This window comes from Rhineura floridana, chromosome 3, assembly GCF_030035675.1.
Source record: "Rhineura floridana isolate rRhiFlo1 chromosome 3, rRhiFlo1.hap2, whole genome shotgun sequence".
Lineage (NCBI taxonomy): Eukaryota > Metazoa > Chordata > Lepidosauria > Squamata > Rhineuridae > Rhineura > Rhineura floridana.
In genome coordinates, this window is record NC_084482.1 from 147,682,289 (window position 1) to 147,700,854 (window position 18,566).

Here is an 18,566-nt window from a genome sequence, read left to right on the forward strand (position 1 = left end):
AAGCTTCCGAACTGTCTTCAAGGGCAGCCCAATGTAGAGTGCATTACAGTAATCCAATCTCAAAGTTACCAGAGCATGGACAACTGAGGCGAGGTTGTCGCCGTCCAGATAGGGGCGTAGTTGGGCTACCAAACGGAGGTGGTAAAACGCATTCCATGCCACCAAGGCCACTTGAGCCTCGAGAGACAAGGAAGGGTCAAAAAGAACCCCCAGACTATGGACCTGTTCTTTCAGGGGGAGTGTAACCCCATCCAGAACAGGATGCACATCCACCATCTGAGCGGGGAAGGTGTTCACCAACAGTGTCTCAGTCTTGTCTGGATTGAGTCTCAGTTTATTAGCTCTCATCCAGTCCATTATCGCGGTCAGGCAACGGTTCAGCACATCAACAGACTCACCTGAAGAAGATGAAAAGGAGAAATAGAGTTGCATGTCATCAGCATACTGATGACAACGCACTCCAAAACTCCTGATGACCACACCCAGAGGCTGCATGTAAATGTAAAAAGCATGGGGGACAAAACCGACCCCTGAGGGACTCCACAATGGAGAGTCCAGGGTGATGAGTAATGTTCCCCAAGCACTACCTTCTGGCGACGATCCGCAAAGTAGGAGCGGAACCACTGCCAAGCAGTACCCCCAACTCCCAACTCCGCGAGTCTCCCCAGAAGGATACCATGGTCGATGGTATCAAACGCCGCTGAGAGATCAAGGAGAATCAACAAAGTCACACTCCCCCTGTCCCTCTCCCGACAAAGGTCATCATACAGGGTGACCAAGGCTGTTTCAGTGCCAAAACCGGGCCTAAAACCGGATTGAAACGGATCCAGATAATCGGTTTCATCCAAGAGCACCTGGAGTTGGCTAGCAACCACCCGCTCCAAAACCTTGCCCAAAAAGGGGACATTCGCCACCGGTCTGTAGTTGTTCAAATTATCCGGGTCCAGGGAAGGTTTCTTTAATAGAGGTCTCACTATTGCCTCCTTGAGGCTACTTGGGACTACTCCCTCTCTCAAGGAGGCATTAACCACTTCCCTGGCCCAGCCAGTGGTTCCAGCCCTGCTAGCTTTCACTAGCCAAGATGGGCAAGGGTCCAGAACAGACGTGGTTGCCCGGACCATTCCAAGCACCTTGTCCACTTCCTCGAGCTGCACCAACTGAAACTCATCCAATAATAAAGAACAAGGCTGTGCTCCGGACAATTCACTGGATTCATCTGTCACAACATCAGAGTCTAAGTCCCTAAGTCCCTATTGGAGGTCGCTGATTCATAGGGTCACCATAAATCGTAATCGACTTGAAGGCACATATCAACAACAACAAAATGGTTAAGTGAATCTCTTGGTTATCTGAACATTGTATTCTTTATGTAGCCTTGTGTCTGCAAAATCTGCGTAATGTATGAGCGGTTGGTTGATATGTTTGAAGTACTGAATGATGGTAGTGGTTGCATGGACTAGATGGTGAATGGTTGTATTGTGCTATGTTGGTTGTTGTTTATATTATACTGCTTGTAATACTCTGACTTTTATATTGTGTTTATGTACAAATATATTGTTCATGTATTTTGCATTGTAAATTAATTTGATACGGTTTTTATTGTACCTTGTGTATGTTGGGGAAATTCTTTATATACAAAATAATAAGCAAAATATTTTCTTTTACAAAGCTATAAAGGTTTATAACATTTTAATAGTTTAGTTTAATATTTAATAGGTTTAGTAGCCAACCAGAACCCTTTTTTTCTTGGAGCTGTCTTCCTTGACTGTTTTGGTTTGTATGGAACAGTTAGAACTCTAAACAATTATAACACTGAATAGACACTGAACATCTCTGAACATCCTTGTGCTCTCCAAGATGTAGGAAGGATTGCATTAGCTGGAATGTTTAGCTCACAAAAAAGAGATGGATTGATTCCATAAAGGAAGCCACAGACCTGAACTTACAAGATCTGAACAAGGTGGTTCACGACAGATGCTGTTGGAGGTCACTTATTCATAGGGTTACCATAAGTTGTAGTTGACTTGAAGGAACATATGGACATAAGCGGTCCCTTAAGTACACTGATCCAAGGGCGTTCAGGGCTTTAAAGGTCAAAACCAGCAATTTGAATTGGGCTCTGAAACAAATTGGGAGCCAATGGAGTCAATAAAGCACAGGGGTGGTATGTTCCCTGTGCCGTGCTCCCGTTAACATTCTGGCTGCTGCATTTTGGACCAACTGTAGTTTCCAAATCATTTTCAAAGGCAGCCCCACATACAGTGATTTACAGTAGTCAAGCCTCGATGTCACCAATGCATGTGTCACTGTGGCCAAGTCAGCTGCTTCCAGGAACGGAAGCAGCTAGTAGACCATTTTGCAAAAGCACTCCAGGCTACCACAGCCTTCCAGTGGATGGAAGACCAGATGAAAAAAATATGAGGGGGACAAGGACCCTCAGAACTGCCATAACAGGTTCAATGAGCTTCATATACTATCTTTCACTTTGTCCATAGCTCAGTATCCTTTTATGACCTGGTGGAGTCCTTCCCCTGTGTACACAGGAATTTAGTACACAAATACAGGACAAAAGCCACCTTCCTCTCACCGGTCAAATCATCCAGCAAGGGTACAGCCTCAACCAGGTCCCAACCTGTGCCCTGTGTCAAGTTCTTTGTAGTTCTTGAGCAGCAGAGATCCCACTCAAGAAAATTATGGTGAGGTAGGAGGTCTTCCACCATAATCTAAACAGTTTGCCATGTCATAAAGGTCTTAACAATTTATTAGAGCTGTCAATTGATTAAATAATATTGTTTATATGATTTGGGGGGTGGTTTGGATGATGTCTGTGGGTGCCCTCCAAGCCTGTAATTTTGTTTCTGTAGAGATGAAGTTTGAAGTAAAGGAATCTGCTGAACTGGTCAGGCTAGTTTCTTTGCTAAATTGATAGATCTGTTATATACCCAACTTAACATGTCTAAAGACTTGCTCAAGCAATGTATTGCCGTAGGAACAACCGGGTGATGCTGCTCTTCCAAGAATGGTAGGCCTTTTGGGGCCTCCTAGGACCAGGAGGTAGACTTTGCAGTGCATAGCCAGGAAATGAAGAGGCAAGACAAGATGAAGTGTGGGTGGGCCATGTTTATTTAAATAAAGCCAATTAAATGCTTGATTGCATAATAAATGATCTGCAGAGACAAATGCGGGACCTAACTCTTACCCAATCGGGCGAGGGCACCCTGCCATGGGAAAGGGGGTGGTCCAAGCCCAATCCCCTCTTCTGGACCCCATCCCCGCAGGGTGGTTAGGGAGGCCTTCCAGTTCCACCCCCCCTCAGGGCCGCACAACCTCTGAGTGGGTGTTACAGGTTAGCCCCAAAGGTGAGCCTTATCCTGCCAACCGGCCGCACAAGCTGGAAGGCAGGCCTCAGAACCCACCAATCACCTTAAAGGGTGCCTAAGGGTGGTCACCAAACCCTATCCTGTGAAATTCCCGCACCTATCCGCCAAACATGACCAGATGAACCTATTTACAATATTAAACTACCAGGCCAGGGAACAAATTAGCCGAACTACATTAAGCTGGAATAGCCAAATAAGCAAGAGCCAATCAGCCGAATTAGAAGAACAGTACAGGGTAGGCAAAAAACTTGTCAGCAAACAATGGCTGTCGAGCTAAAAATTCCTACCCAGCCCCAAGGCGACCAGTCAAACTTGTACTGCCCTAAGGGAGAGTAGGTGGGAGTCGCGTCAGGCCAGAAAGAGGCTGAGGGGAGGCGGAACAGGGCTTAAATAGCCACCCTGCTCCACCCCCTATGTGACAGGCATGCGTGGCCATGCCACACCCAAAAGGGGAGGGGCGTTGAAGCCATGCCAGGTCTTCCCCAGCATGACTGCAAAGGCCCGCCATTGCCAGAGCTCTTGGATCTGACAATGACGGGAATTGTGCAAATTAGTCTGACATGGAGCTGGGAGCTAAAAAGACACAGAGAGACTTGCTCTCTGTGCTGAATCCAAGGCCACTTGGGGAAACAAGATCTGTTGGAGTGTTCATGCTGAGAACTAAGGCTGTGCATGTACCCTCAGATCCAATTTGTAAATACAGATCAGGCCCAATCTGGTCTGCACAGATTCAAACCTGATCTGACCTGATTTGGATCCAAATCTGGATCATAATCCGAATATGCCCCCTGGGCTCCTACTGGAAGGAAGAGCAGGATATAAATCTAATAAATAAACAAATAAATAAATATTACAAGACTCCAGAAATCCTTGACTTACATTGCAAAACCAAAATGGCCATAATGTTCTTGTTTTTTGACTTAGTGACATAAAATTTGGAGACATGTTAGTTTCTATATATTTATGTTATTTATTATTTATTTATTAATTAAATTTATATCCCACCCTTACTCCCAAAAGGAGCCCAGGGTAACTGAAATACTGAAAACACTCCAAAAGATCTTAAAAACAGACATTAAAGTATATTAAAACAAAACATCTTTTAAAATATATTAAAACAAAACTTCTTTAAAAACATTTTTTTAAAGCTTTAAAACCATATTAAAAAGCAATTCCAACACAGACACAGACTGGGATAAGGCCTCCACTTAAAAAGCTTGCAGAAAGAGGAAGGTCTTCACTAGGCACCAAAAAGATAACAGAGATGGCACCTGTCAAATATTTAAGTGGAGGGAATTCCAAAGGGTAGGTTCCACTACACTAAAGGTCCGCTTCCTATGTTGTGTGGAACAGACCTCCTGATAAGATGGTATCTGTAGGAGGCCTTCACCTGCAGAACCTAGTGATTGACTGGGTATATAAGGGGTAATACGATCTTTCAGGTATCCTGGTCCCAAGCTGTATAGGGCTTTGTACACCAAAACCAAAACCAGAATCTTGAACTTGGCCCAGTAGCTAATGGGCAACCAGTACAATTATTTCAGCAGCAGAGTGACATGTTGGTGATACCCTGCCCCCAGTGAGCAGTCACACCACCATATTTTGGACCAGCTGCAGCTTCTGGGCCAATCTTACATGGAGCGCGTAGAGAAGCCCAACACAGAGCACATTACAGTAATCCAGCCTGGAGGTTACAAGTGCATGGACAACAATAATCAGGCTATCAAGCTATATAGATTACCCCTGCCAAGTTGCAGCTGGATAGCTCCAGGGGTTTTCATGCTAGCCACCTTTATAGTTGTTCATGCTCTGGTAACTTCTAGATTGGACTACTGTAATGCGCTCTACGTAGGGCTGCCCTTGAAGACTGTTCGGAAACTCCTGCTAGTGCAAAATGCGGCAGCCAGGTTGTTGACGAGGACCTATCGGTCTGCGCATATAACACCTGTCCTGGCCCACTTGCACTGGCTACCCATCTGTTTCCGAGCTAGATTCAAGGTGCTGCTTTTGACCTATAAAGCCTTATATGGTGTGGGACCGCAATACCTTGTGGAACGCCTCTCCCGCTATGAACCGACCCGTTCACTTCGTTCAGTATCTAAGGCCCTCCTCCGGGTACCAACTCATCAGGAAGCCCGGAGGACTGTTGTTAGATCTAGGGCCTTTTCTGTGGTGGCCCCCGAACTCTGGAACAGCTTACCTGAGGAGATACGCCTGGCGCCTACGGTACTTTCTTTTAGGCGACAGGTTAAGACCTGGCTATACTCCCAGGCATTTTAATGTTTTTACGTTTAATTTTGTTAGTTAACTTGCTGCTATGTGTTATTGATTTTATTATATTATTGTATTTTAATCCAGTTTTGTACACTGCCCAGAGAGCTACTAGCTATGGGCGGTCTAGAAATTAAACAAAATAAATAAATAAATTAAAAAAATGTTTTAAAATTAAAACAGACAATCATTTTTTTTCACACATGGATATGAAATTTGGTGACATGGTAGACCCTATAGAGGGAAGCAACCCTGCCTTACTTCAGGTAGCTCCAGTTTTCATGCTACCTTTAAAGTTTGCTTCTTCAAAAAAAAATTTTTTTTTAAGACTGTGAGTCTTCAGGCATGCCAGTTCTCATGCTCCTGTGTTTCCCCTGTTCCTTTCTTCAAAATTTTGAAAAACAAAATTGAGGCCTTTTTAAAATTAGGTTTGTGATACTAGACACAAGTGGGTAGCATTAGGTAGGCATTGGCTGGCAGCAACATGGAGATAATATGCACGTAGCGACATGAAATTTTGGGACATAGTAGCCCCTATAGATGGGCTTAACCCTCCACATTTCAGTTGAGTAGCTCCAGGGCTTTCATGCTACCTACCTTTAAAATTTGCTTTTTCCAATATTTTTTTATTTTAAAAAAAGACCCCTGTCATATATATAGGAGCAGACTGTCAACAGCAGCCGTGAGGGGAAAATAAAAATACTATTTAATATTAATAATAGTCACTATGGCTAGCAATCAGAAATTATTATTATTATTATTATTATTATTGTTGTTGCAGAAAGCTGTGGCTAAATATGCCTACAAGGTTTAATAATAATTCTCAGCAATGAGAATAAAATAAAATAAAATAAAAACAGACAATAAATAAGGATAGGACTGTGATTGATTGGGAAAGAACAGAAAACATATACAAGCTGAACAAATGCCACCCAACCCCACCAAATATTTCTAAGAGATAGAACTTACAAAAGATTTCTGCATTTTAAGATTTCACTGTGTCCAAGCACTGCGATTGGAGAGTGTTGGGTGGAGTGATAGCATTCTAGCTTTCATCCCTCTCTTCCCATCCTGGTGTTCTTCTTTATGGTCTTGTAATTGTTCCTTTTCACCCTGTCTGGGCTCATTAGAGACTGTTTTGAGTTACAGATCTGTACAAATTGATTTGGGGCTAGCCAATCCGATTTGCAGAGATTTGTAGCTACTTATACCTGATCTGGACAGGATACAAATAGGCTCAAATCAGCCCTATTTGTTTTGTTATTGTCATTTGTACAAATACAGTGCATAGCCCTACTGAGATGCTCTACATGCTCAGGCAGTATATATATCAGGCAGTATATAAAACCATATATCCTTAAGACACCACAGTCTCCGCTGACCTTCATTCCAAGGAAATAAAATCCTGGGTAAGTGTTGGAACCCCTGGAAGTCTCTCAGTGCATGCAATAATTGTTTAGTTGAGTGGCCTTTTGACAGATTATTTTACGTATGTTTTTATTATACAGGTGTTTTTTTGAGATACTGAAAGAAGACTGCAAACTCAAAATTCAATAAACAAAAGGTGTCACTCATTGTAAGGAAGAAAGGTTATCTTTACTATTTTATTTATTTATTTATTTATTTATTTATTTATTTATTATTTGATTTATATCCCAGCCTTCCTCCCAGCAGAAGCCCAGGGCAGTATTTCTCTATTACAGTAGCACACCAGAACAAAAATAGCCTTTTAGAAAAGTCCTTAATTCTCAGTCTCACCAGCTTAGTTCAGTTCAACTTGTTTTGTTTTTACCAATGGACATAACAAAATATGACAACCAATTAAAATTTTCACTCTCTAATCAAACTTGTCACTCTCCAATCAACCGACTGAAACTTTGGTTGATTGATCTATCAATTAAACCAGTTACCACTTGCAGCCCTTTTTGCTATGCACTTCTTCTGTAATATTTTACAGAGAGACCCCTAAAAGGAATAGTACATGCCAACACAAAATTGCATCACATTCCTATGAACATTCTGTAATCTAGAAAACAAGACATCAAAAAAGTAAAAAGAGACCAACAGCATCGTATCATACAGTTGACCCCAATAGTTCATCACAATGTAATCCTGAAATCTCAGTTAAAATGGTACCTGCTTTTACCACATTTAACAGTAACTGCCATACATATTAACGAAGAACACAAGATGGTGTCCAGAACAGTGTTTCATTGAGCTTAGCGAAAATGAGCACCTATATTATTTATTTTTAAAATAAAGAGGAAATCAAATCTCAGTGGATGAACTTCTAAGTGATTGAGTCCATTTCCTAGTAATAAATGTAAAGTTGTATCTAACATTGCACAAGCAAATTTCTGCTCATGTAATGGGACTTCCTTTTCCTCTCTTCCTCTCCCCCCATGCCCCCAAAATCTGCTCCAGAGATCTCCAACCCTCTAGAGAAGATTTGAGGGTGCATGGGAGGCTGCAGGTAACAGGAAAGGAAGGCAAAGATCTGTTACATACACAGAACTGCAGCTTTGGATACAACTGATTACAAATATGAGAGTTTTTTAAAGAGTGGCTAAGTCAGGTCCTTCCTCACAACCAGCATCATCACAGCAACCAAAACAAGGCATTCAGCCAACAAACTGTTTAAAGCATGGCAATGTAAATAGTGCAAGATTAACAATTAGGCAACCTGGACAGCTCATTTCTCTTTTGTCATTATCATGATGTTACAAACAAATCTGTATTTTAAATTATGGGTGTCCTTTTCCAGTGACGGTAGATTTATATTTTCATTTAACCTTCCTTTATTTGCAAATGGATGTAGTATAATATGTAGCAGCATACAACAGAACATTCTATTGGGTCCAGTTAGGAAAAACTAAAAATTGACCCATTCATTTTATCAGGTGGATTGCTGGAAATAAGAGCCAAACAGGAGGTGATGCACACTCCTAATTGTTATATGTTATTTGTTTATTTATTATTTGATTTATATCTTGCTCTTCTTTCCAGCAGGAGCCCAGGGCGGCATGTTTTTAAAACTTTAATACAGCCATAGCAAGCTCCAAATTTGATTGGGGGAGGGGGAAGAGCACTTAGCCCTTCTTCCACACACTATTTTTCAGGTCAAAACTGCCTTGCCCATGCTCCTTTTCCACCTCTCAGTTAAAAAAAAAGAGAGGTCCATCTATTTATTTCCCCCTTTGGGTGCAGTGGAAATTAAGTGACACTTTCCCCCTTCACACAGCTCTGAAGAACTTCAGAGCTCTCTCACCTCACCACTCCATATTGACTGCATTAAAAAGTCAGGCAAAACTACACATATCTCCCACATAACGTATCATTTGGCCCTAACTTGCAGAGATCTGTAAAGTTCCTTTCACACATTTTTGTCTGACAAAGTAATTATTTTCTTTATACAAATGTGCATATTCTTCTGAACTATGTGCCAATTCCAAATGTACAACTAAAACAGCCTTATAAAAGATATAAATGAAAGCAACTGCACAGAATACTAGTGGTAAGGGGGAAATTAAATTCTAAATGCATACACTTATTGTGGTTTCCTGCTAGATCCTTCCAATTCCAGCAAAAGCACACCTGCTATCAAAGTCAGTAGATATGTTGCAAATATTACATGGCTGGCCTTGGCATCAGTTAACAGTACAGCTATCTTACTTTATAGTAAATTTTTAAAAGGTCAGGTTTTGTCTTCTGCATAGATTTGTTATGAGTACATCATTTTAATTCTGACACACTCCATGAACAAAACATTTATACTGCATTAGATGCTAATAAAATACCTTACCTCTGTCTGAAGTATGGCAGCTCTCTGTTCTTTGGCAGTAAGTGACTCTTTAAGCACTTCAATGTGTTGCTTGCAATCTGAATTCTGATTGCTAAGGGTTTCAAGCTTAGTTTGTAAGGCAAGAAGTTCCGATTCTTTCTTTGAAAGCTCCTGTTTCAACTGGTCAATCTGCAAAAAAAAAAAAGTGTTTTATAAAGCAATTTAGTTCATCAGTTTCCACATCATGTTACTTCCTGAGTTCACGTAAGAGGCATCTTGTATGCAAGACTATGTTAAAGTAAATGTATTTAATTTCACATATGATTAATATTCTTGAACAAGCTTTGAATTGAAATGTGATTGTGAGCCACATGTACTGTCTAAACATTAAGCTGTGTCATGAATGCCACTTTGCCATGGATTCATTCCACAACATTGTGTAACCCTTCCACCAGATGGGAAGGGCCAATTGCTGGGACCAAGCTGGGGCTTGGGTTGATGATGTTGTGATTGTTCTCATCCATATGATTGCAGCACCATGATATTAACTTTCTGGTAATGATGGGGTGGGGGGAGATGATCCTTGTGAGTGCAAGCAGCTACTTCTAGAGGGAGAATGTCACATGTAACCTTGGTGTCTATACATGATTCACCCATCTTTTACAATCTTTCCCCTTTTCAAAAGGGATAAATGGAAAATGGAAACTGTGTCTATGTCTCCTTCACATGTGACTTCCTATGTACAGTAGTTAATGCACATGATCCCAAGACTTGCCCCAGAAATACATAAACTCACCCATCCTACCCACTCTTTGTAAACAGAAGCGAATCCTGGTGGTTTAGGTCAAGTGGACATCCATTGTCCACACATGAGATTGCATGGGTTCAGATTGACACACTATAATATTCAAAACAACTGGATCCCCACAACTATAAAATACACAAAGGTAGAGAAGAATTGCGTTTTCTTCATGGCTGCCATCTAAACTGAGGCATTTAGATGTTCTGCACAACATAGGAAATGGACCTTTAGTGTGGCGGCACCTACCATGTGGAATTTCCTCCCCTTAAATATTAGGCAGGCGCCATCTCTGCTATCTTTTTGGTGCCTTTTGAAGACTTTCTTCTTTCAACAAGCCTTTTAAATTAAGACCTATCCCAGTCTGTGTCTGTGTTGGAATTGCTTTTAATTTTTTATTTATTTTAAATAATATGTTTTTAACCCTTTTTTAAAGATATTTTTAAAGCTTTTCTTTTAAAAAATATGTTCTTAAAGTTGATTTGTTTTAATGTATGTTAAGGTCTGTTTTTATGATGTTTTGATGTGTTTTTAATGCTTTTGTTTGCCGCCCTGGGCTCCTGCTGGGAGGAAGGGCGGGATATAAATCAAATAATAAATAAATAAAATAAATAAACTTATTGAGAGAAAACTCAGTTGTCAAAAAACCATATTGATTTGCATTATCAAGTTCTTCTGAATAGCCATAAGCAGTAAAATAAACACTAAACTGAAAGAAAGCAAGACTGGAGATGCTGCATTCCCCAATAGTGAGACTTGGTTTATCCCATACCTACAGTATGAGAGGAGAGGGAAAAGATTTCATAATGGAGTTGTAGCCAACAAAATCTGGATTTTGATTACAAGTTTACAGTGGTCACCCCACATGCTCCAAATAAATAAAGTACAACTTTTATCAATATTGCAGAGTCACATGTTACATGTAAATATTTCTTACATGCCCCACACTGCTTCATTTCATTTTATATATGAAATTAATTATTTTAGAATCAAATCCAAAATACATGCTTTTATATACTTGCACATGTGGGATATTTAAAGAAGAATGCAAATTCACTCACTTGTCTCTATTAAGATTTGTTTTTTTCTAATTCAGGGATTCAGAACCTGTGGCCCATATTCCCTGACCTTTGACCTTTGGTCATGCTGGCTGGAGCTGATGGAAGTCCAACAACTTCTGGATGACCATAGGCTCCCCATCCCTGTTCTAACCAAACAATTTTCTGGCCATCTTTTATTGTAATAATTAGTACTAATTATATATCAAGCACTTAAAAATTGGATGGTACTCTATGCAGATTTTAAACAAAATAAGGCAGGTCGTTTACACAGACTGGCAATCTAAAAGGGAGAGCAAAGGAGGAAAGAATGGCAAATTAAGCATCATCTCAATGTATAAAAATAAGGAGTAGTTCAGAAAAAACAATTCACAGGCAAAATTGAAACATAATATTCAACTTACTCAGAGGCATGTTCATTTAAAAAAAGCTTTGTTTTGATTAAAAAATGGAAATTTTCCATGCATTTACCACATAACCACAAGCCTGATCTAAGTAAGCACAGATATAGTGCGAAAACCAAAACATAAAAATAAGGTCAGAGTAATTCTACATGTTACAAGGAAAAGTTGAAGCCAATATATATTACAGCCTGTGTTTTATATGGGACCCACATGGCCATAGAAGAATCTAAATCTCTTCTTAAAGATCTTTCTTGTTTTATCCATCATACAACCAACACCTGATAAATAATCAGTTAAGGAGTATGGTGTCATTTTCACTGTAGATGTGCTATGTAGTTTTACTCATTTGCAATCAGCTCCAGTGACATGATTTGCAAACTGTTGCCATGCAACTTAGAATCTGAGGCAAGTTAGAATAACTAGAAATCTGGTGAACTATTTAATGCTTGAAACAAGACAAAAGGCTGGAGCTCTTTTTATAAAACAATGTATCTCATCATGTCTTAGGAAAAAGGCAAGGGCTGGGGGCAAAAAAAATCATGAAATCCCTCTTGCTTATTTTCCCCATTTCATTTGCTATTTGCAGGTGCAAATTTGGCTCCATGAAGATGACAAAAAGGCACACCAGAAGGGCAATGCTTTCTGTTCTCATTCAAAATAGGCAGATCACCATACACTATTAAGCAGAAAGTTTCAAAACAGCTTTTTTTTTTCTTTTAGACAGATTTGGATTAAATTTTCTGGAATAGTGGCCCCTCCAGAGGGGATAATGCCTACCAAAATACAGACAAATATGTCTATGGGTTTTTGTGCTGGGTTTCTTTAAAGTTTGATTTTTTTAAGTGTACCTTTCAAGGGAAAAGCAGCTTTCCATAATTATCTGCCTTTAGCAGACATGTGTTTCTTTTCATTTAAATTAAAAATATCTGTAAATACTCTTTAAATCTCATTTTCCCCCAAGAGAATTATAACACCTAGAGTTGTTGGCCATGAATGGAGCCTTGTTCTCCATTTTGCCATCATTCAGGACTTATATTTATCAGAGTTCCTTATCAATGATCTCAGGTTTGACAGATGGGGTATAATAAGATTTCTTTGCTGACAGCTATATAAATATTTTTTCCACCTTAAAAGGTCCTGTGATGAATGGCAGAAGTAGTATCTTCTGCTGCAAATCTCAATTGTCAGAGGAAGGACAGGACTGTTGACACAGCTTATACAGACTTTCATCAGAATGTAGCATGATTATCAAAGAGCTGATCAGAAGGCTGTGACAAAACAATGCAACCATCTTCCTCTCATTCCTCTGCCCTTTAAGAGGAGGAGAATCTATTGCATCCCATCCTCTCAAAATCCTTGAAACTTCCTCTTCGCATTTCTGAAACTCCTGTCTAGTCATATATGGCCCCAGACAGGTGGTGACCTCATCCAGGAGGACTACTTTGAAGATAAAACAAATTGAGCATATTTTTGCTTAGCCTATCATGTGAATGAACAGTTTTGACTGTCTAATATTTGAGTGGTGACTTAGGGGGCTTGCATTCTAGTGGATTCTTCACCCATGTAAACGCATCTTTACTTTTCCTACCATTGGTAACAGCACAATGGTATATGTGGCACACATGAAGGAACTCTCTGTTGTCTTCAGTCCCACAGGTGCATTTGCTGCAATTATTTTGCAGGGAGAGATTGCAGAGAACTGATAATAGGAATACTGTTGTCATAATTTTTATTCAGAGGGGCAAAAGTACTTCCTCCTTCTGTGACATTTTAATATGGTTTACAGCACAGAATGCCCTCAAATTACTGCACGTGTTTCACACTAGTTTGATGTGGCTCAACAAAGGTTGTTGTGTGCATGGAATATAACTTGGAAAGTTCTCTCAACAAGATAACATCAAAACAATAAAAGCAATATACCTACTGAAAATTATCTTTCAGGAAGGTTTTTTTTAGTACCACCCTCTTCAGATCAAGAGTTAACACAGTAAAATTGTCACCACCCTCAAAAATCAGAACTGAAATGGCTCTCATTTTATTACATAAATATACCTTATTTTTCATGAACTTTGAGTGACTCTTGTAAACTTCTATTTGTTTGATTTCTTCTTCTCGATCTTCTGTGTTCAGAACTCCATTAGTCTTCAGCATCTGTATTTCATCTTCAAGATCTCTGATATTACGTTCCAGTGAAGCTATTTTTGTATCCTATTTTTTAAAAAAGTGTTGGTATGCAATTATTGAAAGTCATGCCTACAAAGTACAAAACAAGAGCAACCAAGAAAAATAACAAGGTCAGCACAAGGAGCTAGGGCTGCTTTTGGTGTAAATTGCACTGGAATAAGCCCACTAATAGCTATATAACCCAGCCACCCTCCAAAATGCAGACCCAGGTTATATTCAACATAGTGCTAAGTCAGAGTGCCATCAATACAAGGATTACTCCTAGTGCAACAGAACTTTCCCCCTCTCCTCCCACCGCTTACCCCTAAATCTGTTCTAGGGGCTCCTCTAACCCTCCAGAGCAGATCTGAGGGGGACATAGGGTGCCCTGAAGGCTGTGGATGTCCTTGCAACAGAGGCTAGTGAGCAGAATGGTGACAGTACTACCTAAGAATTAGAAGCATAATTGATACTTTACTCTCTTGCAGGGTTGGTACACACCACAAGCTCTGTGACGGGGTATCCTGGAAGGCATGGCTAGCTGGCTAGAACCCTAAACAAGAGCAACATTTGCTACAAGTCACTAAGATGTACGTTCAAAAACAAAGGGGATCCTGAAAAAGCCCCTAAATGTGCTTGGTCACTGATTCCTGACAACCTTGTTGATAAGAAATATTTAGAGAGTTCAGAGAGCCACTACAAACTAGTGAAGTGTTAAAAAGCAAGCCTGTAAACAAGAAGCCTGAAGAGTCCAGTCTACCATGTTTACAAGCAACTGATATGATGGATGACCATAAAGGTGCTTATTGGAAATACAGATTGCTTCCAACATTAGGCATGACTGACCATTTGAACTGTTAAAAGAAATGATAAAAACTAAGCACTTGTGCCTTTTTTTTAGAAATAAGTGTACTGTCAAGTTGTGTGTTTTAGTATCCCCCATAACAAGAAACCATAATTCTGGGATAAATATTATGAAGCATGGTATAAAATGCCTTAAATAAATAAACCATTCTGTTTTATGAATTATATCTAAAACAAAAAAGTGGGGGAGGACACAAGACAACCCAGCTATCACCAATACCAAAGTTACTATTGGAGCACAGTAGTAGGATCCAATAAGATCTTCCAGCATGTCTCCAACTTGAAGTCACAACATGGATTCCATGAATCCAATATACAACTATTCCACACAAAAGCAGTGGTGAAGATTATCTAAACTGCCTGTTAGGAATTATTATTGTTGCTGCTGCTGTTGTTTTCAATATTTATACCCCATCTTTATAACAAGGCAAGTAAATATTCAAGCTGATTATGAGAAAATCGTAATTTAATTCAAAGAACAGCTATTCTGTTTTCATGAAATGTCAGTAAACAACTGGTAATACAATAATATACATTTTTCAGAATTAGATTACTCACAAAAATGTTTCTAATGAGCATGAAGTAGATTATGTAAGAAAATCGAGCAGCACAACAAGAACCTACAAAGAGTGAATGGTTTTAAGCCTGTAGCCTAATAGACAGATCTTCCAGTCAATTTCTTTCTGCAAAGATGTATCAGAATTTTTAAGAAGCAACTGGGCCTGACTTATAAAACTTTGCTGTATAGCAAGTCTTTGTCTCCTCTCAAACTTCAAAAATTTGCAAGAGGATTTGGAAAGTTGTTTCCTCTAAGACTAGGCTTAGGAATACCCTGTTGAAAGGGCACTCCAGAAAGGAGACAGAAAAAGCACAAAGAGGCATTCACAAAAAGAGAAATCAAAGAAGAATCTCATGCGAGGTGTATTGTGACTCTGTCCTTTTATATGTTCATACAAGAGTCATGAAAAGATCTAGATTTACCTTTAGAAGTACAGAAAGGGCAGGCTCGTGCAAAGTGAACACTATGCACTACATGCTACACACTAAACTTTGCAGCAGCAGTGCTTCAACATACCTGAAATATCACAGCTGGATCAATACATACTGATGGCTGTCTCTGCAAGAAGTAAGGTACATTTTCATTTACTTAAGAACTCTCGACGCATCCACTTCCTCTCTTGCACATGCAACACAGTTTTCACCATGTAATCACTCTTTTTCCAAATTCTGCATACCTTAATTACAGAAATTCATAGTAGCTAATCCTATGAATTCCCCTTTGAAATTAATGAACACATAAGTTCTTGCAAATCTTCCACGTGTTATAACTGGCTTTGCACAGAAGAAGTTCCTAGTAGACTATATTATGATTTCTTGTGTCAACTGTGTGCGTTTCCTTAATGCAGTTCTTATGTGTATCATTGGGGCTTTACCAAGATATAGGTTAACTAGGATGACAAAGTACAATGTCCCATATCTGGAAGGATCTGTCTAATTTTAAAGGGAAAAAAGCCAGAGATGCAAGTAAATGGTCCTCAGGATTGTAGCCAACGATCACTATCCAAACAGACAATTTAAGCATGTGCAAGGGCTTGTACTCTTGTCCCAGGATTTTCCAGGGTTCTTCTCCAAACTCAGTGTCTCTCTCCTGAGACTATAACTGAAGCTGTCATGAGTTTTGAAGTCAGCTATTTGGTAGTGCAGGGGCTATTTCCAGAAAGGTGGTCTGAAGCCCTTGCTATACACACAGAGCTTTCTACATATACCTTTAATTGGGAACAGAGTAACATTCACTCTTTATCCAATATTCTATTTTTAAAGGGGAGAAGTGGGGGGATTTTTTTTTTCATACTGGAGAGTTTCCAACTTCTCTGAGGTACACAGTATTCAAAGAGATGAGAAATGGATCCCTGTAGGATTATGTTGTGTTTTTTTTCATTGAACAAACTGGGCCAAGGCATCTTACCCAAGACTTTGTCATGAGCAAGAAAAGAAAGTTGGGGTCATTTGGGAGGCCAGTTCCCAAAAAGGTAAGGTAAAGCCCACCCAGGTAAGGAAATTCTGGAAACAGGAACAGGTTGCCAGACTGTTGGGAGTAGGGAATTAGGAAAAGGCTTGCAGGGTCAGTGAGCAGAATGGAAGCAGCTAATGTTGAAGAATCAAGTCTATGCACAAAGTCTGCTAATAGGAAAGGGAAGTTATACAATCAGTGACTAAGTATAATAGGAAGTGGGTAAAGAATGGCAAAAAAGCAGTACAGCTACTTGATGCCAAGGAGATGTGATGGGCCAAGGATCAGAGCCCACCTCCTCAGAGCTAGCATCAGGGAATAGCAAGGTCTGGCCCAGAGGAAGAAAGACAGAGGGTGAGTAAGCAAACAGTAAAGAAGCAGCTCCTGTATCTGCTGTTGGAACTGAACCCAGCCTGGATCCATTTGCCACCTCTTCCCATAGGTACTAGATGAGAAAAGTGAGCAGGCAGAGCGGTTGCTGTTTATCCTTGTCACCATCCCCATTGCTGTTCATGCACAAGCCAATTAGCTGTCCAGGAGGCTGATGGGCAAACAAGAAAGCTGTGAGAGAAGTGAGAATGAGGAGGAGGAGTATCAGCAGCCACTACCTTTTCTGATCAGCCATCTCAATGACCAGCGAGCACGTGGAGGTGGCAACACCGAGGAGGAGGAGCTGCAAGTAGGCCACAGTAAGGAGGATGTGGCCCAAGTGAAGGGAGGGAAGCCCATGGAGCTCATCTTCCCAAGGAACTCCCCAAACCCAGAACAAGCCCTGTAGCCCCACACAGAACACTTGTCCATTTAAGGCTCTGCCTCTAACAAAAACATTTTCCTACTTTGAAAGCAAATATTTTTAAAAACAATGTTCTGCATCGATACTGCAAAGATTTATTCTCTTTCCACTTGTATAGTTTTAATAGCCCCATAATGAGAGACAGAGAATGAAAACCAAGCAACCTATCTAAAATGAAGTTTTCACCATGTAGTTTTCACCACTAAACCAAAAACATAGTTCATTCCATATTCTCAGAAAGGTTTGAATATTAGGACCAACTGTATGTCTTCATTTGCAAAGATTTCCAGGTTGTTGCTCAACACAGGTTGATGTGTGTGCGTTGTTGCGTGAAACAGCATACGTTACGTTGGAGTTAAGTTGCTCAAGAAACTTCTCAGATGCATTAGATCAGGTTAAGAGTCTTTTATTAAGACATTATGGCTTAAGGCTTTAAGATCCCCCCCTCTAGGAGAGAAGTTCTCAGTTCAAAGACAGTACGCAGAAGACTCAGCTCAACACAGATAGCTGCTAGAACTCTCCCAGTCGCTATCTCACGTTACCATGACAACCGCTGGCCTTGGATGTCTGCTCACTCTCAGGCCAGGAGATAACAGTTACTTCTCCAAACTTGCAGGCTTCATGGAAAACAACTAGAGACAGTAATGCCCATGGGTCACAGCCCAACAGTTTTCACCACTAAACCAAAAACATAGTTCATTCCATATTCTCAGAAAGTTTTGAATATTAGGGCCAACTGTATGTCTTCATTTGCAAAGATTTCCAGGTTGTTGCTTTTTTAAATGAATATTCTGATTTCAGTTTCAGAGAAGTTGTTGAGGAAGGTGAGAGAAACCCAGAAGGACCTACACCTTGCTGCTGTGGCCTCCTGCGAAACTCCATCTGCAGGCTTCCTCGGGTGTCAGCTGCTACTCCCGGCAAGGCCTCGGTGCCAGCTGAAGCCAATTGGGGCTAACAAGGGAGAAGACAATTGCCAGAGGGTGGGAAAGAGAGCTCCCTTTTATAAGAGCCACTTCTAGCCAAGGCTCTCCCCCACAGTGTC

At 40.3% G+C, this 18,566-nt stretch overlaps 1 protein-coding gene across 3 annotated transcripts in view; it reads right to left on the minus strand.

Annotated features, from left to right (window-relative positions):
* ERC2 (ELKS/RAB6-interacting/CAST family member 2) overlaps positions 1 to 18,566 on the minus strand; it is an 872,358-nt gene that overhangs the window by 555,457 nt on the left and 298,335 nt on the right. For 2 of the 3 annotated variants that reach the window (XM_061622019.1, XM_061622018.1), the window contains 3 exons: positions 15,796 to 15,837; positions 13,746 to 13,901; positions 9,454 to 9,621 (listed from right to left, as the gene is read on the minus strand). In XM_061622019.1, coding sequence (XP_061478003.1) covers positions 9,454 to 9,621; positions 13,746 to 13,901; positions 15,796 to 15,837 — 366 coding nt within the window. The remainder of the gene's footprint in view (positions 1 to 9,453; positions 9,622 to 13,745; positions 13,902 to 15,795; positions 15,838 to 18,566) is intronic. The other variant, XM_061622017.1, reaches the window with a different exon arrangement.